At 40.8% G+C, this 25,998-nt stretch overlaps 1 protein-coding gene across 12 annotated transcripts; it reads right to left on the bottom strand.

The window, feature by feature from the left end:
- Positions 1-1,352: 1,352 nt before the first annotated feature.
- On the bottom strand, positions 1,353-25,998 carry PRDM4 (PR/SET domain 4). Of its 12 annotated transcripts, none has more exons than XR_014252559.1 (12): positions 25,293-25,865; positions 21,996-22,129; positions 18,825-19,010; positions 16,637-17,431; positions 14,217-14,366; positions 13,090-13,229; positions 12,043-12,128; positions 10,799-10,926; positions 9,856-10,170; positions 8,142-8,310; positions 2,026-3,060; positions 1,353-1,879 (listed from the first exon to the last, which is right to left on the bottom strand). XR_014252559.1 is itself a non-coding variant. In XM_082420988.1 (12 exons), exons 2-12 carry the CDS (start codon positions 25,301-25,303, stop codon positions 2,748-2,750), a joined length of 2,427 nt encoding a protein of 808 aa, XP_082277114.1. In that variant the 5' UTR covers positions 25,304-25,559; positions 25,881-25,998; the 3' UTR covers positions 1,353-2,747. The 12 variants fall into 12 exon arrangements, 8 of the variants coding, with proteins under 8 accessions (XP_082277114.1, XP_082277110.1, XP_082277116.1 ...); XR_014252560.1 differs by having other exon boundaries at positions 1,353-1,544; XM_082420988.1 differs by adding an exon at positions 25,881-25,998 and having other exon boundaries at positions 1,353-3,060; positions 25,293-25,559.

Here is a 25,998-nt window from a genome sequence, read left to right as displayed (position 1 = left end):
TGTTTATGTTCCTCAAGACACAATAGGAAGTGTGAATATAGGTCAATGGGCTGAAAAGGCTGAAGCAGACTAGATCCTGTCACCTCTTTGCCCTCTGACTTACGGAGGAACTCAGCACACATGCAAGATTGCAACTCGCCTTTTAAGGAAGGAAACAGCAAACATACAAATACTGATCTACAAGAAGACTGCAAACTAAATAGTTTCTAGGCTTTGGCCTTGAAAACTCAAGTCGTGCCAGTTTGACTTGTCTTACTAAAATCTAGGACATCTTGGGTCATGAACAGCCATATTTTAAGGATAGAAATCTGTGCTAGGATAATCTAAAACTAAAGAATATTAGCCAGTGCTCACTGTATGTTGAGCACTGTGCCAGCCCTTTACATGAATTAACATCAAACAATACTATGAAATGGGAACTCTTATTAGTAGTCTCTGCTTACAGTTAAGTAAAAAGAGGCACAGAGAGGTTACATAACTTGACTAAGCTTTCCAAACCATCGTGCAGCAAAGCCCAGATTGGAGAACATTCAGCAGGGCTACAGAGCCCACACTCATAATATCCCGCCTCTGAATGTGACCGTTTACCCAACAGCAGACTGATCCCAGCAGCAGCAACAGATGAGGCCACCTGCAATGGGCAAGGAAGGCTCAGAGTAAAATCTTGTCAAAGGGGCAGCTACTAATTTACTCATCTTGTGAGAATGACTTATAATGTGTCACTTAAGTCTAAGAGGTAAAAAAAAAAAAGGAAGACACAGTTGTAAGCAACAACAGCTACATTTTCACTTTAACTATTTCCCAGAATTCCTCTTCTATTGTTTTACATAAGGTTTAACTATCTTGGGCAGCACTTCAACTAGCACCTGGAAATGAAGAAATTTAACCCAGGGTGAGCCAGAGTTAAAGGGAGAAAGGGTGCTTGTAGTTCTAGCACCGGTGGTTTCCTGGGGACAGGACGCCTTTACCAGCTCAAAAGGCTGAGCTTAGAGTTGCCTCAGTCCCACCGGAGCTCCCTGATGACGCCTTCACGACCCAGTGTTGACAGCCACCGCTAACCACCATACCTCACCAACTCCCTCAACTGCAGACCTGTAGTTCTCCAAGGAGACAGCAAAGTAAAGGCACTACCTTAGGAAGGAAGAGGGCAGGGATGAGAGCTGGAAACGCAGGGAGCATAGTTTATTGAAGCACTGTTATGCAGAAGCACGCAAAAATATAACTTTAAAGCTACAGTACTTAGGAAATACTTTCTCTACTTCTGACCTTAAGAAAAACTCAAGTTGTACCTCATTTTCCCCTAAAAAGACTCATTCCTCTCCCTCCACAAAATGAGATTACAAGAGGAATAGTATTTTTTAAAAAGTTTTTATTTTAATCCTTCCCAGAGGAATACAGATTTGAATGAAATACATTCATTCCATAAATACATTAGCAGCAAAACCTTCCCACCAAGGTTCTCTCTACTCCAGCCCAGAGGTCGTGCCTTAGAGCAGGAGAGCATGTTCCATCAACCGTCAACTTCAAGATGTGTTTGCTTCTTGCTGAAAGCAGGAGATGCATGAGAGACAAGGTGAAAGATCAGATGGGTAGATGAATTAAGCTGGGACCCTGAAAACACACCCTCGTGGTGACCATTTAACCTTCTGCACTTCCCAAATCCTTTGGCATCCACCGTGCTTAACTGATGAGGTCCTTCATTGCAGACAAGTGGGAAGGCCTAACCTTGCAAATGCACCAACGTGTCATCTGTCATTCTGAGTTGGCAACATTTTAATGGTGTCTTGATCCTTTTCATAGGGTAAGCCAGATAGGAAGGATCATTCCCTCCTTCCTTCCATGGGCCAAGGTACCACTTTGCCAGCTGAGTCCACATGTCCTTGTTATCAGGAGACAACGCAGCACGCATTACTTGGCTTGCTACACCCCCAGATCCCCTTTGTCTGGGTGCTGGAGGCTTCACTGGAGACAGAGACATGTCTAAACCTACAAAGACCTCTAAGAAACCACCACCAGATCTCTTACCCCAGCTTCCATCAAAGCTAGTTTCTTGGACAGTGGCCCAGGCATCTCTCCTTTTCTTCTCTCCATCAGTGCCTATTGCCTGGTTGCTCCCTCTTTTATCTGCCCTCTAGGTACCTGCTGAAATTCTGGGAAGCAAGATCTACCCTAAATTCCCAAGCAGCCAGGAGAGATTAAGGTAGGTGGTGCTTTAAACTTGTTAGCTGCAGTCAAGAGTAACAAGCTTAACGTTGTTATATTCCAATCCATTCTGGGATGAGCTTAAGTCACAAGTCTGCATAAAACAAAACACCAGAACCATAATCAGGACGACTGTAAGGCAGGGACCAAGTTTAGAGTGCTACCAAATCAGTGGGTTGGGAGAAAAATGGAATAATGAAAGAATTTAAAATAAATCTGATTTGTCTGGGCAGAGAGCAGCTCTGACTAAGGCATAAATGTATCACCCAATTATGTAAATAAAGAATAGATCTCAAAAGTTGACACTTTCCTCCCCATATGCCACTTAAAAACAGGATACATGCTCTTTTCTCAATCTTTCTTAAAGTGTTTTCATTAGGATACTCTTCTATAAGTGCTTTATCCGTTCCCATTTAGTCTGTTTTGACTGTTGGCTGGAAGGAAATCAGAAATTATTTTACATAAAAACCACTGTAGTGGATAACTGGTTATGTGTGTTTTTCCCTTTTGTATTTTCCATCCAAAGTAGCTGTCTTCTTTTTCTTTCATTTACGTGTAGACAGAGATTCCTCTGCTGGATACACAGCACTGTTAATCCGACAGTCTTCTGCCCCCACAGAGTCTGCGAGCTCCTCCTCCTCCGAGTCATCTTCCTCCTCCTCCTCCTGTGCTGATGAACTGGAGGTGGGCCCTTTGCAGGTTTTCAGGTGTCGGGTGAGATGATATTTGGTTAGATAAGCCTTTGTACATTTTTCACAGACATAATCCCGTTTTCCTTCATGTGAATTGAGATGCTTCTTTAAGTGATTTGTTCTCAAGAACAGCTTATCACACTTGGGGCACTTGATCTGGCGTTCTCTAAGAGGAACACAAGAAAAAAGCATTTGATTTGGGGTTACAAATGACAACTGAGGCACACACTTATTCTGCACAACCTCAGACCTTTGTCAGAGAAGCTCTACCCAAGTAGAATCAATTTTTTTTTTACAGGAGATATATCATATAGAAGAGTCATAAAACATTTGTAGTTTAAACACCACAGACTGATTTTGTTTTAGAATTCTATGTAAATGGAATTGTACTGTATGTATCTCTCCTTTGTTTTGCTTCTTTCACTCAATATGATGTTTCTGAATTTCAAGCAAGTTGCTGTATCAGTAGTTCGCTCCCTTCCATGGCTGTAAGCTACTTACAAATATACCACAACTTATCTGTGGCACTGGCTCTGTCTGTTGTTAATGGGTATTCTAGTGGTTTCCAGTTTTTTATCACCACAGGCAAGACTGCTATGAACATTTCTACACTGGTGTGTGGATTTGCATACGCATCAGTTCCTCTAGGGCAGGGGTCTGCAGCCTGTTAGGAACCGGGCCGCACAGCAGAGGTGAGCAAGAGAAGCTTCATCGGCCGCTCCCCATCGCTTGCATTACCGCCTGAACCATCCCCGTCCCCCATCCATGGAAAAACCGTCTTCCATGAAACCAGTCCCTGGTGCCAAAAAGGCTGGGGACCGCTGCTCTAGGGCACATACTCAGGAGAGGCATAGCTGGATCAGAGGATATGTACATCTTCAATTTTACTAGATAATGCTAAGCTGTTTTCCAACATGGCTGTATCGATATACGCATCCATCAACAGCCATTTGAGAGTTCCCGTTGCCCCACATTCTTACCAATTGGAAAACTCAAATTTGAAAACATTTGCCAATTGACCAATACACAATGGTATCTAACTATGGTGTTACGGTAGCCCCTACAACAAAAAATTATCCGGCTCAAGATGTCACTAGTGTCAAGGGTGGAGTAAACCTGGCCTAGACATTTAGAGCTGAAAAGAAACTTAGGGATCACACAGAGCAGGAATTTGTAAACTTTTTTTTTGAGCAGCTGAAGCCTATGTCTTAATGAAAGTCCAATATGTGAAACAAATAAAAGGGGGTTAAAATCCTTGATGGAGTGTGAGGGTGCAGTGGAAAGTTCTGAAGCCTGGTCTCCTTAGCATTTCTACCACCTTCTCCCAGCAGGACATGGCAGAGAAGTCTGTGGAGCTACAGGACAGGGAAAACTCAGTCCCTGCCTTCATGGAGCTTACATTCTAGTGGAGGACTCACACCATAAACAAATTAAAAATATATAATGTGATATCAGATAGTAATAAATACTATTAAAAAAAAATGAAGCCAGGTAAGAGTGACAGAGTCCTGTTTTAGATAAGATAATCAAGGAAGGCCATTCTGAGGAAATGACGAACTTAAGCAGAAACCTGAATGAAGTGAGGGAGGAAGACAGGGAGATATCCAGAGGGAGAAGTTTCTAGGCAGAGGCAGTACAGTGCGAAGGCCCTGAGACTGTGTTCAGTACGCTGAAGTAGTAGCAAGGGGAGGGCCAATGTGGGTAAAATAGAATAGTATGAGAAAAGCAATAAAAGATGGAGTGGGACACGTAGCCAAGTACCACTACCACATCATGAAGGGACTTCTAGTCAATGAAGAATCACGACTGGAGATGTGCACAATCTGACTTATGTTTTAAATGTATCACTCTGGCCACTATGGACGAATACAGCATGTGTGTGTGACACCTGTGTGTATATCTGTGTTGGGGAATGGATGAGGAGAGAGAAGAGCAGCAGGGAAGTCAGCTGGGACACTACTGAAGTTGTCCATAAAAAAGATGCTGGTGGTTTCAACCAGGCAAGAGCTGAATGAAGGAAAGAATGGAAGACTGAGTTGAGGATGACTCCAAGGTGTTTGGCTTGAGCCACTGGGATGAATGGTGGTATCATTTTCTGAGCCGGTGAACACTGGGGAAAATCAAGTTTGTTGGGTTAATACGAAGAGTTGAGGTTTGGACTTATCAGGTTTGAGCTGCCGAGCGGACATCCAGAACTCAGAGATGCTGAGTGAACGGTTAGTTATATAGGGCTGGAGATATAAATCACAAAGCCACGGGACTAAGATGACGATCTAGGGAACAAGCATCCCACTCTTGCTCTCAAGTTCCTTTCTTAAAGGAAGGGCAAAGTCCCATGCCTTATACTCCCAGGGGAACACTGGGAGAGGAACTCCTCCTACATTTGGCTTTAGTGGCTATAGTTCTTCTCTAAGCAGATAAATAGAATGAATTCCAATACTAACATGCATTTTGAAATGCCTAAAAGTAAAGATACAAACATCTGAAAATTTTACCAATGATCTCTATAGGAAGTCTCATTCAAAAATATTGGTTGGGGAATTCTCCGGCAGTCCAGTGGTTAGGACGTTCACTGCCGAGGGCCTGGGTTCAATCCCTGGTTGGGGAACTAAGATCCTGCAAGCCGTGTGGCGCAGCCAAAATGTATGTGTGTGTGTGTGTGTGTGTGTGTGTGTATATATATATATATATATATATATATATATATATATATAGTGGGTGAACAGTGCTTCTTTTATGAATGACTTATACTTGCATAAAGTCTTGACAGTCCGAAAACAATTTTTATACCATGGGAGTTTGGCAGAGGCTTATTATATTTTGTCATCATGAGAAAGTGTCCAGATTCACATTTAAGAAAATTGCTTTCATTGGTCAATATCTGATAAAGCCAATTTCCAACCCAAAAGGAGATAAACAGTTATGACTAATCTCAAAATAATTTCTATTTCATTATGCTGTGAAATGGCTACCATAAAAGCAAGTGCAAATTTAAGTATCACTTGAAAGAATAGAAAGTCAAGGTCAAGGAAGAGAATAACTCCTCTTTATGTGTGGTTTTCAAGAAGTAACAATATAGCCACTTGCCAGAGATACTGTGAAACAAGTCTTTCATTTGGATCTACTCAGTAGCACTCAACACTGACTGGACATTAGACTCACTTGGGGAGCTTTTTAAAAATACCAAGGCCAGGGCTCTACCCCTGACCAACTAAATTAGGATCCCTGGAGCTGGGGCCCTGGCACCAATCACTGTTTTTCACATTTCCCAGCAGATTATCCACGAGCAGTGTTACCGGTTGGACATTTGTCATCCCCCCACCCCGACTCCTAAATTGGTATGTTGAAGCTCTAACTCATAACGTGACGGTATTTGGAGGTGGGGGCCTGTGGGAGGTAATCAGGTTTAGATGAGGTCATAAGGACGGGACCCCCATGATGGGATTAGTGTCCTTATAAGAAGAGGAAGAGAGACCAGCGCTTGCTCGCCCTCTCCACCGTGTGAGGACACAAGAAGGCAGCCGCGTGCAAGCCAGGAAGAAGGCCCTCATCGAAACCCAGCCGTGCTGGCAGCCTGACCTCGACTTCCAGCCTCCACAAGTCTAAGAATATAAATTTCTTGTTTAAGCCACCACCCAGTCTATGGTGTTTTGTTATGGCAGCTCAAGCTGACTAACATAAGCAGCTAGACAAAATGATCCCAGAGATCTCTTTCAGCTCTAATTATGTACAATCATATCTAATATTTGATAATTAGTGTGTCTAATTTCTAAAATTTCACACTAAAAATGAAACCACTTAATGAAGACTTTGTTTTAAAAGGTCATTTTGAGAGTTAGGAATGTAGATCTAGATTCCTTGGATGTTTTAGTGTTTCAGGTTGCACTGTGGCTATGAATCAGATAAAAGAGCTGATATGAAAGCAAAATATTTATCTAAAACCCATAATAAGAATATAAAGTTTCCATTTTTTATGGATTTCTAAATAATAATTCAAGCTAATGTTTTCTCCTTCTTCTAACATTTGCTAAAAGCTCAGAACCACAAAATCTGTTCTCTTCTCTCTACTACTACTGTAACCAACACAGGCTGGGCAATTAATTACACTTGGATCCATGCAATAAAATCCTAATAGGTCTCCCAATATTTGGCCTTCAACTCCTTCAATCACCCTTTCCTGGCTGCCAGAGTAATCTTTATAAAATGGACATCTCACCATGACATTCTTTCCCTTAAAATCCTTCAATGCCTGTGCAAGAAGGTGAATACACTTAACATTACTGAACTATATACTTAAAAATGGTTACGACAGTAAAATTTGTGTTTTATGCCATAATTAAAATACACACATGCACGCACACACACAAAGCACGGAATAGTTCCTGGTACATAGGTAGGAAAAATGCTTTGGTGACTCTCCATTATTTCCAGAATGAAATTTAATTTTCTTAGTTGGATAAAAGGCTCTTCATGATTTGGCTGCTGCCTCTCTCTCCCTCGCTCTCACATACACCCAATGCTCTAACTATAAAGAACCACTAGCAGGACCTCCTTGGTGGTCCAGTGATTACGACTCTGTGCTTCCACTGCAGGAGCACAGGTTCGATCCCTGGTCAAGGAACTAAGATCCTGCATGCCGCACAGCGCAGCCAAAAAAAAAAAAAAAGAAAAGAACCACTCGCATTTCACAGTCCTTTTCGCATACTCTGTTTCATCTGTCTAGAACACTATTCTCATCCCTTACCCTTCACTGTCTCCCTGAATAACCCTAATTTATCTCCTTTAATACTTGCTCAAACTACCAGGACACTTTCCCAGGACACTGCAGGCTGGGCTGGGGCCTCCTCTCTGGTCTCTCAGGACCCAGCGCTTACCCTGACATCTGCAACACAGTACAGCAATTACTCTTCTGTCTCTTAATGCTCTCCGAGCTCTTTAAATCCAAGGAACATCTCATCTGTGTATTTTCACCACTTAGCACAGTGCTGGGCATCAAGGAGATACTTAGAAATTTGTTAAATTAATGAAATGATGTTTTGAAAATATGAAAAAAAAGGAAATACAGAGAGTAGAGGTAAAAAATAAAAAAAACAAACAAGTGAAATCTTCCAGGATAAACCAAAACGTTAGTTTTCCAACCTCTGCTTGGCTACGCGGAACACAGGAGGCACAGACGGGTGCCAAGGCAGGAGACAGATGACAAGCCTCGTCCCCCGCCCGAGGGGCGTCGGGTTGCAGGCGACTCACTGTGTGTGGATGAGCACGTGCTGCTTGAGGTCCTGCCTCCGCATGAACAGCTTGTCACAGTAATCACACTTGAGGTTCTTCTCGCCCGTGTGGATAACCATGTGGGACTCCAGGTGAGCCTTCTGGGTGAAAGACTTGTCACACAAAGTGCACCTGTAGTTCTTCTGACCTGCACATCAACCCGAATTACCACACCGTGAATAAAACTGCCACGAGCATTCTCAGGATGAAGAGGCACATTGCATGGGTATGTGGCAGAGGCAGGAATAAAACAGAATTGACTGTGAACTGGAACTTCACTTTCTGGGACTGTCTACCCAGAGCCACTCAGAGCCACTGAATTTATATTCTGCAACTAAAGCTAGTGAAGCTAACAAATCTGACCTCCTAGGACTGCTTACCTACACACACAACACACACACACAAACACACACACACACACTTTTCAATGTTTAGAGCTAACACATGATATAAACTCTGGAAAAAAAATCACTTATAACCCCAGTGCCCAACTTAATTCAATTATCTTTTTTTAAAAAACTCATGAAATCTAGTACTTGCCTATAAGCAAACATATTTTTACAACCTACATTTCAGTTTTCTTTTTTAAAACATATAATATGACCTCATAAACCAGGGATGAAATAAAATCCTTTTAAGAATGCAGAAATAGGGACTTCCCTGGTGGCTCAGTGGTTAAGAATCCGCCTGCCAATGCAGGGGACACAGGTTCAAGCCCTGGCCCAGGAAGATCCCACATGCTGCGGAGCAATGAAGTCCGTGCACCACAACTACTGAGCCTGCACTCTAGAGCCCGCGAGCCACAACTACTGAGCCCACGTGCCGCAACTACTTAAGCCTGTGCACCTAGAGCCCGTGCTCCGCAACAAGAGAAGCCACCGCACCACAACCAAGAGTAGCCCCCGCTCGCCGCAACTAGAGAAAAGCCCACACGCAGCAACGAAGACCCAATGCAGCCAAAAATAAATAAATAAATTTATATTAAAAAAAAAAAAAAAAAAGAAATAAAGTTACTCTAAGTCAGAGGTTAGCAAACCTTTCCTTACAGGCCGGTCAGAATCTTAAGCCCTGTGGGCCATATGGTCTCTGCTGCGACTACTCAGTCTTAATGGAAAAGAATGAGGAAGAGTTTTCCTTTCAAAGATTTGGAGAATGAATGACCCAGCCAAGAAAACGAAACTAAAAGTTACTTTATAGTAAAGTAAAAAAGTAAGTGAAAAAAATGAAAAAAATAAGTGCTAAGAGAAAGGGGTTAGCTTGTATGGAGTTTAGAAAATAGAAACTCAACAAATTTTGGCGGTGTTTACTGAGCAATATTCAAAGGAAAGAAACTGGCTGTGGCTGGTGACCAGGGGTGAGCTCTAATGGGAGGCTCAGGCTGTTTCTGTAGAATTCCCTTTAGGTCCAAACACATACATCAACTTCCTGATTATTAACTGCATTTTCCCAGTCACCTTCAAACCATGGTGGGGGCACCTGGAAAGTGAAGCATCTTAATAACTAGAAGTAATACTCTCTGAGGAGGCACAGTTATCCCACCAAGATTTATGACCCAACGAAGTCCTACTGACAGCCAGCTGGATTCATTCTCTAACATCTGATCTCAACTCTACCTGCAAGACTATCTTGCTGCCAAGGCCTTACTAATTTCTAATTTTGCAAAATTCCACTCTGATGGTCCAACACAACTTACCCGTATGTATCTTGAGGTGGGTCCGCAGGTTGCTGGGATCACTAAAAGCCTTGCTACAGAAATCACACTTGTGGGGCTTCATACCCATGTGACCCATAAAGTGAACATGAAGTTTGGAAGGAGAGATAAAAGCTTGGGGGCACATGGAGCACTTCCACTTCCTTTCTTTGCTGTGGCTTGGCCCATGGCTGCTGCTGTGGCCCTGGCTAGGAAGATGGTTATGGATGTGGCTGGTCAGGTGGGCTTTGAACTCTGTATAGGAACTGCACTCCTTGCCACAGTTACAGAGGTGCACATCTGGGTGTTCAGGAACACCTTAAGAGAAAGATTATTCAATGTCTCCTGATACTTAAATTTTAAAACTTGTTGATATTAGTAATTGTTGCTTATAATTCTCCCTCCTACCAAACTTTCCAGCTTGCATACTACCTGTAAAATTAAAACATCTTGTTCAATGCTCTAGTCCCAGCATCTCAAATAGCGTGTCAGGCACATACATAGGGAACACCTGGTAAAAACTGGATTATAAGGCACCTTTCCTAGGCAAAAAACTTGAGATTCTGTAGTACACACAAACTCCTAAACATCACTTGTCATCAGGACACAGTGCAAGAAAAAGCCTATGAAGGTTAAACCAACTCAAGAAGCTTTGCTGTCCCTTATGAAATTAAATTGTAATGGTTCAAAAGGAACTTAGGAACTTCAAATTCCCCAAATCAAAGTCCTAACACAGAAGTTCATACTGCCTGGTCAGTAACAATTAGCTTATGAAGAATCTCACGGATTTTAACACTTTTAACACGGGGTAATATCCTGCTTTTACATACACAAAGGTATGTGATTTGTTTCAGCTTACATGTGAATCATTACCAAAACTTTACTACTGGTCCTTGGTGCTTTTACTATGCTAGATTCATAGCAAACAAGTCTTACATAAACTTACCAATCTGCTGAGCATAATCCCGGCTGTAATAAAAAAGCAGTTCATTTTCAGGAGGGATATCTTGTGAGGTGCAGAAATAGATTTTTCCATCATGGGGGTAAGCCACCAAATTCTGCTCTTCCCGATTCCTAAGTTATCACATTTAACAGATCAAGCATATTAAATTTATTTTATTAATTTAAAAAAATTTGGGCTTCCCTGGTGGCGCAGTGGTTGAGAATCTGCCTGCTAATGCAGGGGACACGGGTTCGAGCCCTGGTCTGGGAAGATCCCACATGCCCTGGAGCAACTAGGCCCATGAGCCACAACTACTGAGCCTGTGCATCTGGAGCCTGTGCTCCGCAACGAGAGGCTGCGACAGTGAGAGGCCCGCGCACCGGGATGAAGAGTGGCCCCCGCTTGCCACAACTAGAGAAAGCCCTCGCACAGAAACGAAGACCCAACACAGCCATAAATAAATAAATAAATAAATAAATAAATAAAGTAACAAATGTTCAAGTACAACTGGTGTCTTTAAAAAAAAAAAAAAAAAAATTTTTTTTGGCTGTGCCACGTGGCTTGCAGGGTCTCTGTTTCCCGACCAAGGATTAAACCCAGGCCACAGCAATGAAAGCCCAGAATGCTAACCACTAGGTCACCAGGGAACTCCCATCAAGCATATTAATTTTGAAATATATACTAAACACATCATATCCCTACAGCAAAATCCTATATGAAAACTTAGATGTACTATTTCTCTGGGTCATTTCTCTAATTCCCTATACCACCTATCAGGAGTAACTTGCACAGAAACAGAATTCTTACTTCAATATTGCCCTTTATAGTCAGAAATACTACAGTCCGTTACTGGAAGAAAAATAAATAAAGTCTTAAAACAATATGACAAAGACAAAGAAATAGATACCTGAACAAGAATTAACCACAAAAGCAGCCTAAGGGGTTGACTAATAGCTAATATAAAGAAAAGGTACCCACTTGCAAGGTCAATGGTAATTGCACCATTCCTTACTGCATTAGTAAGTTGAATAAACTGTTCATAAAAAAAGGATAGTTTCTTATATTTTGATTTATAATAACCCTTAGTCAACAACTACTGGGGTGAAGAAGGTGAAAAGCCTTAGCTTTAAGGTATGTTCAGATATCACTGTCATTTGGATTCTTCGATTCTTCCCTATTTTATTCAAAGCTTCCTACTGAAAAACAGCCGAATCGTAACTATTCCTTTCATCCAAGTCTACTCTTACCTGGCTTTGCGCACAAACATCATCCAATTACATTCATTTTCGTCCGTTGTAATGATGCAGAATTCTAGGACACCACTGTGGTATATCTGCCAACAAAAGGCAAACATACACATCAGATGAACTGACAAGTGATACACAATGCTACTAAGTTTAGTCTAGCAATAATCTCATTTACTTTGCAGTAGGTACCAGCTTTCCTAGTCAGTGTGAAAATATATGGTTGTCTTCTCACATGTTTGTCATTTCACCAGTCTCCCTATTTACAGCAATACAATAAAGACCACTAGAGACCTACAGTTAGTGCTCAGCATACAGAATCATGTTGCTCTTGATTATTCACATTTTGGCTTGACTGGAAAAGACATAAAAAACACTCTACTTGTCTTCATCACCTACCACATGAATGGACATTAAGGTCAGAGAACCACCTCTTCTCATTATTTCTCCAATGCACATAGCATTCCTCTATGTTTACTTCTGGATACCACAATTAAAGTCCCCAATGCCAGTGGCACTCTACCTTTCCAACTATCACAAGACCCATTTCCCCCTTACTTCAATTTTTGCAGGTATCATTCTCAACCTATGGACTAAGATTCTATATAAACATGTTATAGGAAAAGCTGTTTATATCAAAAACTTAACTTTCTAGCCCCTTCCATTAGAAAACTAGAGAAATAATCTTAGCTTCCAATTCTAGAATTGTTTCCCAAGCTAAATATTTGAGGAATGTTTTAGTTGATTACAAAATAAGACTTTCAACATATAAACAAAGTCCATGGCCTCAGCTGCCACAATAAAAATGAATAATCATTGGGTTATCTAACAAAATGGAGACTAAAACAGTTTATCTTCCATATTCAATACCTGATGTTTTGCTATGTATAATAAGTTGGCTACCAAGAACAGAAAGAATGTACTGTTAAATGACTGATAAGTGAAAGGCACTGTATGAATCTTGGCGAAGTTTGCCTTTTACATTGCTTTTAACTACCTCATTACAGTAAAAGCATCCAAAAGTCACAGAAAAGTTTCATAAACACTGACCTTCCAGATATGATTAACCGCCTTGTCTGTCCATTCTGCTACTTCCATGGAGTGACTTTGCTGGCCAATAAGAGGCCCAAAGCAAGTCCGCACAGGAATGGTTTCTCCAGTCCATACACCTATCAGTGGAAGGACATGAACTACACAATCAATGATTTAAACATCTAATCAGAGAAGAGAGTAGCTTAACTCATGCAAAGAATCTTATTTTCAATGAACCTAAGTACTACTGATATTCTAGCACTCCTGAGAGGTAGATAAGTCTTATGGGTTCTATCCTGTAAATAAGGAAAAAGTAATAAACAGATTAGATAGAGGCTCAGAAGAAATAAGCAGAGTAAGAAGCAGTATCAGAAATTCCTGAACCCATTTTTATACACAAGGAACCAAACCATGTCCCTCCAAATACGTTATTTTGGAGTTGATACATAAAAAAGACTAGAGAACATTATTCTATCATAAAAAAGTAAAGCAATTACTACAAAATAAATCAAACTGCTAAGATCACTTGTGCTTAAAGCACTGCTCTTTATTATCTAAGCTGTTTAATGTTTTCAATTGACCCATGCCTAAGTTACACCTGAAAGAATAACAAACCTAGTATTGTATTTTCAAAGAAGGGCACAGTGATTTAGATACCATGTGAAATTCCAATATGAATAAGCATACTTTGGCAGTCTACATTTCTTATTACCTTTACCTAAGGAGTATTAGGCAATTTACAAACATCTAATGTAAATATCTTTAGTGATAAAAAAGTTATCAATGGTGAATTTTCAATGTTTTATAAAAGAAACCAAGTTTCAAGGAGTGCTTTGTCATGATTATTGATAGTGGATGATACAGCTGAAAATAAAAGTCAAGTCTTCAAAGACTCAGGCTAGGATTCTCTCCTCTATTCAATTCTGATTCTAAGAAAGGGGAACTTTCCCAATAAAGTTTTCAACTTGATGTACTGCTGTCACCACTGGACAAGACAAATATTCCGTACAAGGATAAATCTTCAGCTACAAATTGACTTCTGGATCAACCAAATAATCACTAAATTATAACCATCCACTTTTACAACTCTACCCTACAAAGGAAGAAGAACCTCTGATGGGTTTTTGTGGTTCCAAGGGTCTTACCAACATCTGCTCCCACAATTGACTGGCGGAGAACAAGCTGTTTTGGGAGAGAAAGCCTCGCTCTGCTCTCTATTGGAGTGTCAGGAACAAAAGTCACTGGTCCGTGATCTGGGCAGTCTGAGGGATAGGCTCGGTCACAGAGAGTGCACCCTGCAGGTGGGAAATTTGAGACATAAATGGGGTCAGTTCTAGCAGGCAAATGAATGACCACCTGCTTTTTTATTTAAATACAAATTATTAAAATGTAACCAGTACAAAGCAAGGTTCTAGTAGAAATTCTCTGATCAAAGAACCACTTTCTTACACTAAAATATATATCCACTGTTATATCTCTCTTCAGCAAGATCTGATATTTTTCTTTTGATCCAACTGGACAAGTTTTCTATTCAGTGCGTAAGAGAAAGACTGATCAAAAAATAACACTACATTACTTCAAGAATCAAGTATATTATTCCTTACATTAAGTAGATAAGTAATACCTTCAGATATGATGTTCTGAAGTCCAAAAGATTCCAATTCTACCAAACTATAAGAGGAAACTGAGTTGAAATGCTGTAGCGATGCAAAGCCAAAACAGAGATGACAGTACAGCACAACAGAGTCAGAGCCAGCTGCACCACTGCTCTCTTTTGCTTCACTATTAACAAACTGGCTGATCACACTTTGATGACAAGCTCTTAAGACAAAAAAAATATGCAACCTGCTCTTTGGGACAGCAGGTGAATCATATTCTTCCGGACATATTTGCTTAACATTCTTAATTCTTAATTGTTCATGCAGTCTTTTTGCACTGTCAGAAAAAATGCTGAATTCATATACTGTTTTCTGTGCTTACTGTAACTTTACTTTTACAAGCTCAGGAGCGTCCTCCTTCTCTATAAATCTTTTGTTCTATTCTTTTACTTTCCTTTCTCACTGTTACCTTAACAGTAGTATTCATGACCCTATTTAGTCAATGATTGTGTTCAAACTTTCCAAATTCATTCACAAAATAGTTGTAAATACATAAACCTTAGAATCACAACCTTCTAGGTGCCTTTTTCTCCTAAGCAATCCATTAGAAATTACCACTTAAATGGCATAAAATATCAGTAAGTTTTCATATTTAGCCAAAGCAGTAATAATGTATTACTTCTTCGAGTCCTACTTGATTAAAAATTCTTTGAATATCAGACTAGAGATCCCCTACACTCTACGAGAACTTATTCTCCAATGCTCTTAATAAGAAACCATGTTAACTCTTCAAACAAAGGAGATTCAGACTTCATACTGCAAAAAATGCTTACAGGTTTCCTTCAAAGATATACAAATGGCCAATAAGTACACGTAAGATGTTCAACATCATTAGTCATTAAGGAAATGCAAATTAAAACCACAATGAGATGCCACTTCACACCCACTACAATGGCCATTTAAAAAAAAAAAAAGTCTTGGCAAACATGTAGAGAAAATGGAACCCTCATACACAGATGCTGGGAATGTAAAATGGTGCAGCCACTTTGGAAAACAGTCTGGCAATTCCTCAAAAAGAGGAATTCCACTCCTAATACATATCCAAGAAAATTAAAAACATATGTTCATACAAAAACTTGTACATGAATGTTCCTACCAGCATTGAATACAATGGTCAAAAAGGAGAAACAATAAAATATTCATAAAAGATAAATGGATAAACAAAATGCGGTATATGCATACAATGGAATATTATTCTTCTAAAAAAGGAATAAAGTACTAATACATGCTATAACATGGATGAGCCATCACAACATTATGCTAAGGGAAAGAAGCCAGACACAGCCACATAATGTATGATTCCATTTATATGAAATGTCTAACCGTTGAATCCAGAGAAAGTAGATTAGTGGTTGCCTGAGAATGGGGGGCAGGGGTGAGAGTGACTGCTAATGGGGTTTCTCTATGGGGCGATAAAAATTTTGGAATTACACAGTGGTGATGGTTGTACAACCTTGTCAATATACTAAAAACCACTAAATTGTACACTTTAAAATGCATATGTGAATTATATTACACATGATCTAATAAATTTGTCTTATGTTGAAAAAGCAAATGGCATGTCACACAGAATACCTTACTGAAATTTACTTCTATAATTAACTGTCTGTGAAATCTTGGGAAATACCTTAAGTATTATTAGGCTAAGCTTACCTGTAAAATACAGAAATGACTGTTTCCTTACTTCAGGAAGATGCTATAAGAACCAACAAAATGTCTATATACTGTTTGGCTTACCTGAGGAAAAGGCACCACATTAATACAAAGGACAATACAAAGGCAAATAAAAGTTCCAAAGTCTAGTTATTTTCTATACTCCCTTAACACCTGACTTTGTGACTAAACCTGTTAAGGATGATGGCCCTTTCTATCAATATCTCCAAAAGAAAAAGGCTAAGCACACTCACAAATTGTAAACAAGGTTGCCATATTTTCCTTGTTTGAATTGGAGTCTTCCATTTGCAGTGAAGGTGGTACAAAAGAAAGACTGTCTGAAGACACATCTACATGACCTGTCCCCATAGCAACCTCCTGGGTGATGGAGGAGACAGCCACAGGTTCTAGGCTTAGGCCAACTTCATGGAGGGAAACAGATTCTAGGGAGGCGAGGTTGTGTGAGGTAGAGAGTGCCACGCTTACAGAGTTGGTGCTCATGGCCACGGTGTGGATGGAGTCACTGAGGGCACTGTCAGACATCCCGTTGACCCGACTTGCAATGTGGTCTGTCTCCATGACCACAGGGAGCTCCAGGCCATTCCCATGAATGGGTATCACACCACCATGTCCTACAGTTTCTGCTGCAAGGCTGTTGCTCACAGAATCCACAGACAGAGGTTCATGACTTCTGGAGCCATTTGGGATTTGGGTATGCTCGCCTGCAACACCATCCATGGTAAGCTCTTCTGCCATTCCATCTGTAGAGATTGGGCTGGTGACCCTAGAGACGTTCTCCATAGTGATTGTTGTGTCCAAGGCCACCTCATGGCCATCAGTGGGATGAAGACTTTGGGCACCATGTGTGTTCACAGAGCGAGAGTCTATTGAAACAATACCTGGTTCTAATCCAACATTTCCATTGGACTGATAGGGATCTAGCGCTGAAGGGTTATTGGTGATAGATAATGCTGTATTACCATCAACATTTATAGAGTTAGGGTGGATATACTGAGGAGGTGGTCTGTCAGCTAAATAAGATAAAATGCCTGAGAAAAGGAAAAGATGAGATATCAGGAATTTTTCAGTATATTGTTAAATATAAAGAATTCCAAATTCCTTACAAATGTAACTAAATTAAAATAATCTCCTACCTATTTCTTTGGTTTGATATCTATATACTTTATAAATAGCAACATACATATACCACAATTCAGTATTTCCTGTGAAACTCAGAAATCATAAAAAATTAACTATGTTCCTTTGAAGTCACTAGAAATTAATCACTTATAAATGCTGCCTTTAATATATACATGGCTGTAGTTCCTGAGTCTTAAGATGCTGAAATCTGCTCTATAAGAGTTAAAAGGTAAAATCATTTAAAAGCAGATTTTCCATGTGAAAAATAAAAATTAAATATAATTTTTAACTTATTAAACTATCATAAAACATTAGGCTCTATTCAAAACAAGTCACAATTATACCTGCTTTATTAAAACAGAAAAAAATATTTGAACACTCGTGCTTATGAGGATGTGGTGAAATGGTACTTGCTGCATTGCCACTAGGAGCCTAAATTTCTAAATCCTCTTTGGAAAGTATCTATAATAATAACCTCAAAAATGTTCATACCCTCTTGCACAAGAAATTCCACTTACGGTAATCTCCCCTAAATACATTTTGTAAATATTATACACAAAGACATTCATGTATGGTAATTTAAAAAACTGTCCAACAATAAAGATTGATATAATAAACCATGGACTATCCACTCAGTAGAATATAATGCGTCATTAAAAAGGATAATTATGAAAACCACATAGCAGCTGGGAAAAATAACTATGTAAAAATAGAGAAAAATATTAAGTAAAAAAAGGGTACACAGTTGTATAGAAAGTACTATATAGTCTTAATTACGAAAAACAGTAAAAACCTATACATACAAATAAAAGACAGGAAAGAAGTACACCAAAAAGATGGATGATGGGACTATGAATGATTCCTCTTCCTCCTTATTTGCTAAATTTTTTGAAATGAGTATATAATACTTTTAGAATAAAAATTCAATAAACTTTAATTTATAATAAGCAATGACACTGTAAGCAGGACATGTGGTTGATAGGAATTACAACTGCAGAATTATAAAAGCTGAACCAAGGAGATGCTAGAGACGAGAAAAACTGTTTATGTGTCATTAAGAAGTTAAGCTTAGTCAAATTGCTATGTTAATATGTTATCTATATGTTCTAAGAGGAAAAGTAAAACATACGTTCATACAAAAACTTGTACATGAATGTTCCTACCAAAGGAACAATTTTTTCCCACATAGATTAATATCTAATAGTGACAAACAGAAAAAAGTGCTATTCAAGTCTTCAAGAACTGAAGTTAAGAGTTGGCTGAATTCTTTCTTCTAAATTCCTGAATAACTATAACACTTACCAGGTAGAATGGTTCTGAAGTAACTGCTCTCAAGGTGGGGGTAAGGTGGTGGAGGTAGGGTGTAGTTTCTTTCAGGTAACCCACACATCACCCCTCGATCCCCAATACCCATTGGGAGCATGAGAGACAAAGCAGAAGGCAGAGAGCTCAGGGAGGGACCCAGGTTTGGAATCGCCACTGGCAGCCCTACAAAAAAAAATTTTTTTTTCTCCATTAAAAGTAAGTATCTTAGGGCTTCCCTAGTGGCGCAGTGGTTAAGAACCCACCTGCCAGTGCAGGGGATATGGGTTCGATCCCTGGTCAGGGAAGATCCCACATGCCACGGGAGCAACTAAGCCCGTGCGCCACAACTACTGAGCCAGCGCTCTAGAGCCCGCGAGCCAAAACTACTGAAGCCCGCATGCCTAGAGCCCGTGCTCCGCAACAAAAGAAGCCACTGCAATGAGAAGCCCGCGCACCGCAACGGAGAGTAGCCCCCACTCTCCGCAACTAGAGAAAGCCCACTCGCAGCAACGAAGACCCAACATAGCCATAAATTAATTAATTAATTAATTCAAAAAAAAAAAAAGTAAGTACTTTAAAATTCTGTAATCACTAGCTAAACTCTTAGGAAGGTTTTTGCAATGCGCAAAAATCTCACCTAGCAGCCCTTTACATCCCCAGATAGGTAGTGTTGTGCAGACATCCACAAACAAATCCTAAATTTAGTCAAGTTAGTTTTAAAATGCCAACTTGATCATCCAGTTGTCTATTGCTCTTAAGTATCAAAACATTTAATTACAATTAAAAACCTAGTTTAAATACAATTTAAGAAAACAAATTATTTAGAGATAAAAAGAATGGGAAGAAACATACCGAAGTTCAAAGAAATATATCAAAGTTCAGAGTGGTCTCTGAGTAGTGATAGAACAGTTGGTTGTTTGGTTTTTTTAGAATTTTATTTATTTATTTATTTATTTATTTGGGTCTTCGTTGCTGCACGCAGGGCTTTCTCTAGTTGTGGCGAGCGGGGGTCACGCTTCGTTGCGGTGCGGGGCTTCTCATTGCGGTGGCTTCTTGTTGCGGAGCACAGGCTTCAGTAGTTGTAGAATGCAGGTTCAGCAGTTGTGGCGTGCGGGCTCAGTAGTTGTGGCGCAGCACAGGCTTAGCTGCTCCACGGCACGTGGGATCTTCCCGGACCAGGGCTCGAACCCATATCCCCTGCACTGGCAGGCGGATTCTTAACCACTGTGCCACCAGGGAAGTCCCCAGAGTTCTTTATTTTTTCACTTTATTATATTTTCCATTTTACATGGTGAGAACGTTTCACTTAAAAAAAGATATGCTTCTGGGCTTCGCTGGTGATGCAGTGGTTAAGAATCCGCCTGCCAATACAGGGGACACGGGTTAGAACCCCAGTCCGGTAAGATCCCACATGCCACGGAGCAACAAAGCTCATGCGCCACAACTACTGAGCCTGCGCTCTAGAGCCCGCAAGCCACAACTACTGAGCCCACGTGCCACAAGTACTGAAGCCCTTGTGCCTAGAGCCCGTGCTCTGCAATAAGAGAAGCCACTGCAATGAGAAGCCCGTGCACCACAACAAAGAGTAGCCCCCGCTCGCCGCAACTGAAGAAGGCCTAGGCGCAGCAACAAAGACCCAATGCAGCCAAGAAAATAAACTAATTAATTAATTAATTTTAAAAAATGCTTCTACTTGGAAATTAATGTAAAGCTAAATGTAAAACTGTACATACATATTTTCATATAATCTTTTGTATATATGCTGTACTTCATGATTTTTAAAAATTTACACTTTATATTTACCTTGGACTATATCTATCTGCAAGTGCTAAAGTGACCCTGTGCCTACGTATCATAATGAACAATCACCAACTTGGGCAGTGCTGATTCGCATTATTTTTGCCAGTGGCAGTATTTTTTAATAGGTTTTTCCTCCTCAATAAGAGTGTCCACTAAATTGAATGCCTAAGAGATACTCAAATGAGTTAAGAAGTAATAAATATCTGGGGCTTCCCTGGTGGCACAGTGGTTGAGAATCTGCCTGCCAATGCAGGGGACACGGGTTCGAGCCCTGGTCTGGGAAGATCCCACATGCCGCGGAGCAACTGGGCCCGTGAGCCACAACTACTGAGCCTGCGCGTCTGGAGCCTGTGCTCCGCAAAAAGAGAGGCCACAACAGAGAGAGGCCCGCGCACCGCGATGAAGAGTGGCCCCCCACTCGCCGCAACTAGAGAAAGCCCTCGCACGGAAACGAAGACCCAACACAGCCAAAAATAAAAAATAAATTAATTAATTAATTTTAAAATAAAAGAAGTAATAAATTTTTTTAAAACTTTCTTTCGTGGACACTAAAAGAAATGTGAAGAGACACTAGTTTAGACAAACCTTATTTAATGGCTGCATATTAGTAATTAAGCAGGTAATTATCTATAGAGAACTAAACAACTTATAGATTTAAAATACTCTTAAACATTAAGTCTTACTTTGATAAAATCCAATACATTACAATGTCAAAGACCGAAGAATCACTATCTTGCCAGTTTAAGACTCAATGGCTTACTTGTTTCGTTTCCATTTCAACAGAAAGAAAAAATTGAACTAGCCAGATAAAAAGGTTTTAAAAGTACAGTGATGGGGAAAAATGAGCTTTTCCTATACTATTATTCTGTCCCAGTACTGAGGCTCAGGGGGAGTTCTATGTAGGAGCTCCATCTCTGAAACCTCCTCTTTGACCATAATTCTAGGTCTGGCGTGTTTGCAGTTGTTGCCAGTTTCAGGTATCATAGAAAATAAAGCTGAATTTCCCATGTGTTCTAGGAATAGTTATTACAGTAACTTTGATTCTCTCCTAATAACCCAGGGACAGAATGCCAAGGTGGAAAACAGATGAATGGGTAACACTAGATAAAATGCCAAATCAACTACAGCTCTAGACAAAAGGCCACTAAACCAAGAAGAGAACAACCAGAAAAAAACTGCTACTCCTATTCTGTTCACTAGGACTTCAGTACTCTAGAAAAATTGCTGCCACATGTGGAACCACCAATTTAGACCTGCTGGGCTTCTCCCTTCCACTCTTAAAGGGGCTTTGACCCCCCCTATAGGCTCCATTTAGAACTGATAATGCAATTAAGTACTGAAATTCAGTCACTCTCCCTTACCACTCACCTGGGGCCGGGATGGCATTGTGAGTGGGTGAGGCAGCCAACCCCAGGTGACTCCCTGAGACTGGCAAGGCATTGCTCACAGAGGATGAAGTCAGCTGCTCCATCCCCACTGGGCTCAGGTTCATTTCATTCATCCTAAGAAAGAGCAGACACAACCAGTTATGCAAAAAATTACCTCACTGACTCTGTTTAAGGTACTGAAGAACCTGAAACAATGGAGGTGGGGAAATGGGACTTAACCAACTATGACTTCATTTTATGTTCACAGCTCCCTGATAACTAGTGTTATTGGGATTCAGAGATGTTAACTCAGCCGTCATATAGCAGAAACAGGATTAATAGGGTTTAACTCAGGTGTGCCTTGCTCCAAACCCTAAGCACACTATCTAAAGCAAAGTTTGCAATCCTTAGAGCACACTGGCAACGAGGGTTTGTTTTTTTTAAATTCACCTAAGTTTTTTCCTTCACAGTATTTAGTTTCTCCGACTGGCTTATTACTTCAAACCAGGAGTTTTATAGACAGTTTGCTTTAACTTACTCAAAGAATTTTTACTAATTCCTTTTACCAGGAGTTAAAGTGATACTGGGTGTGAATTAGATTACCAATCGTGTAAAGAAGCACCATAGCTTCTCCATGGATCAGCATTTTATTAAAATTCTGTATAGATATCCTAATAATTAATCAATAATTTTAGTAATATCCTCCACATATCAAGGTTCATTAGGTAAGCTTTGCTAGATACTTTATAAAAAATTACTTCATATTTGCTCACCAATTCTTCAAAATAAGGTAACCAAGGAATTAGGCTCAAAGAGGGCTTGTCATATGCCCCAAATCACACAGCAGTGAAATGAAAGAACACAGATCATGCTGCAAAATACTGTCAAAAAGTTTTTCAATACACCAAACCTTTTTTATCTAGAGACCATTTTTGGCTGAAGAATCTGAGAATTGCTTTTTCCATAAAATCCATCTTGTAGTGCCATTAACAAAGTCATTAGAATAAGAGTATACTGATTTGAATAAGACACTACTATAGATTGTTATCAGTAAGTATTAGTTCCTGTGTCAGAATTTAGAGACTGCCATATTATAAACAACTTCAAGAGGCCAGCCACCAGGCTATCCAAAGGAGGTCACCAGTGACCTCCAATGCTTATACTGAGTTATCACAGTGATGCAAGTTCGTGTGTGTGCACCTATGTACATGGGAGGGGTGAAGAACAGGAAGGGGAATCAAATCGGTCTACACACTCCTTAGCAGTGAAGGCAAAACGTAATAGGTTTTTAATCTGAAAAATGGCAATGTCAGCTACCAATCAACATGAAAATAATAATAACTAACACTTATTACTCCCTTACTTTAGGTGTTAGGCACTGTGCTACGTGATAACATGTAATTACCTCACCTAATCCTTATAACTACTGTGACGTAGGTATTATTCTTAATCCCATTTTAGAGATGACGAAATTGAGACTCAGGCTAAGAAACTTAACCCAAAATTACATTAACTAGTAAGTGGCAGAGTCGGGATTTAAATCCAGGTCTGCCTAATTTAAGAAACTAGTAAGTCACAGAATTGGCATTTAAGTCCAGGTCTGCCTAATTTAAGAAATCTGAACTCTTAACTATGACTAGAAAAAGACAATTACAATAAAAAAACTTTTTGCCTTTTACAGTTCCAACACTTATGATCTGTGTATTTATATTGTGGAGTACGTTTAAAGTCCCACATAGACCTATTCCTGAATTATTCTCTATCCATAAGCTTCAACCTTACCCCGGGCTAGGTATCTCATAAAACTAGGCTCCCAGACGTTAATAAAGTGTACAAAGCTGAGGGCGATACCCTATATAGAGTAGGCACTCTGAAATATGTATTTGATTTGGATGAAGCAATGCAAACTCATCTTTACTAGAAAGACAACTAGCAACACATGGCAAATGAGGTACACCTTATGAAAGACAGCACATTAATAACAGTAATTGTGCTATAAAAGAATGCAAAAATCCTTATAGCCTAAAGTAAAGAAACGACAGCTAACAATTTTGAAGGTTTCTGGGTTTGGGGTGGTTTAAAACAGACTTTTCCTGTGACTTTTTATAGCTACAAACATTAACTAAAACTTTACAACCACTGGAGCAGTAATGACCTACAAAAAACTGGTTACGATAATTTTTTTAAGTACAATTAAAAGTCTGTAGCTTCAAATTCCATGCTGAAAATTTCTGAGTATTAACCTGTGCACCTAATCTCAAGATAAAAATCAAAACGGTGTTTCTAGGTTGACTCTTAGGCCTTCTCAAACCAGTTCAAACCGGAGTTTAATGTGAGAGGCTCAGCAGATTTCTACTTTGTTGTGAGTCACTAAAATGTGATGATCTCAGCAGCCATAAACCAAAGGTAACTAGTATCCCACAGAGAGAAAGCAGATGAAGGGAATTTACAGTATGAGCCTCAAAAGACTCCCTCATTCCAAAGTGCAATTCTATTCTAGCTCCTTTTCTCATATGGGATGCCAGGAAGCAATCTTGGGGGAAGGGCCAGAATCAAGATACTAACTAAGCTCGCTCTTCTTCCCTATGCATTCATTGTAGAATCATATCCTTCACCTTCTCTAGTTTATGTGACCTATGTATGAACCATTTGTTGATCTTACGACTTTTCCTTAAAATGACATATAAGAAGCTAACTGAAATGCAGCCACTTTGCAAATGCAATGGACAGTTTCAGTAATTTGAATGAATTTTTTTTTATCTTCTTTATCCTCAACACACAGCCTATGAAAGGCCTCATAAAGAATGGCCAAACGTAACTATTTCTCTGGCACACTTCTGTGCTGTAGTGGCATGGTACCACGAAGTACTTTCAACATTAACATGAAGCCTGCAGAATTAATAACTTAATTTCTCTACATTACCAGCCAAGCCAGACGGTAACCACCAAAATTCAAGGTGAAACATGGTGATGAACTAGAAACACACTTCGAAATCCAGATAAAAATATTCTTAAACGCGCAAATAACTCAAAGGCAAGGATAAAGATGTCCAACGAGCCAACAATCGACTTAATGGCTATTCGGAACAACTACTCACATTTGGAGTAAATCAAGTTTAATGAGAGTATATTCAACCCAATACTGGTTTCTGGATGATTTGTTCCCTTTGGGACAAACCCACTTGCCAATCGCACCTGTAACCTGACCAATGGCACCAAAAACAAAGGCACTCTTAAGTCGTATTTGCCAAATGTTTTCCAAAGATGTCACCAACGCTGAGCCCACCAAGCTACTCACCTGTGATGCATCTGCTGGGGGCCAAGTGTCAGAGAAAAGCGCACACGGGTGACGGAGAACCGGCATCAGGGTTTGCGTTCCAGGGTCACGTGCTACCGCATCTTGCTTACAACCGCTGCACAAACGCGGCCATTCGTCCCCGGGGCCGCCCGGGGCAGCCCAACTTCTCCCGAGGGCCGGCGGCCGCGCACCCCGCCGCGAGATAAGGCATGCCGGGGGACACCCGGGGCCTTTCCTCCAGAAGCTTCGGGAGGGGGGCTACCTAACCTGAGGGGGAGGACAAGGGCGGTCACCAAAACACGGGAAGGATGCAGCCCCCGTCCCCTCGCCGCCAGAGAGCCCGGGCCTGCTGACACTGCCTCCCAAGGGGGGCCAAGTCGCCCGCTCGCCGGCATGGGGCCCGCAGGCCGCCCTCGCCCCGCCCCGGCCGCGCGGGGGACGCGCACGCCTGCCCCACCGCTTTGTTCCTCATCCGGGCAAAGCTCGCTTCGGGGCCCTCCCCGCCAGCACGAACCTCCACCCCGGAGGCCGCTCGCCTAATGTTTCCCGCCCGGCCCGGCCCAACCCGCAGTGTCCTCGGGGCCGCACCCTCCAAGGCGCGTTTCCGGCTCCTCAGCCACTCTCGGCGCCCGCCGCCCCGCCCCTTGTGCGTGCGCCCCTCCCCGCCGCGGCCCGCAAGCGGCGACCGCGCACCTACTCCCCCTCC

Source organism: Balaenoptera physalus (genome assembly GCF_965194825.1).
Source record: "Balaenoptera physalus genome assembly, chromosome: 13".
Lineage (NCBI taxonomy): Eukaryota > Metazoa > Chordata > Mammalia > Artiodactyla > Balaenopteridae > Balaenoptera > Balaenoptera physalus.
This window is presented reverse-complemented; position numbering and strand designations above follow the sequence as displayed.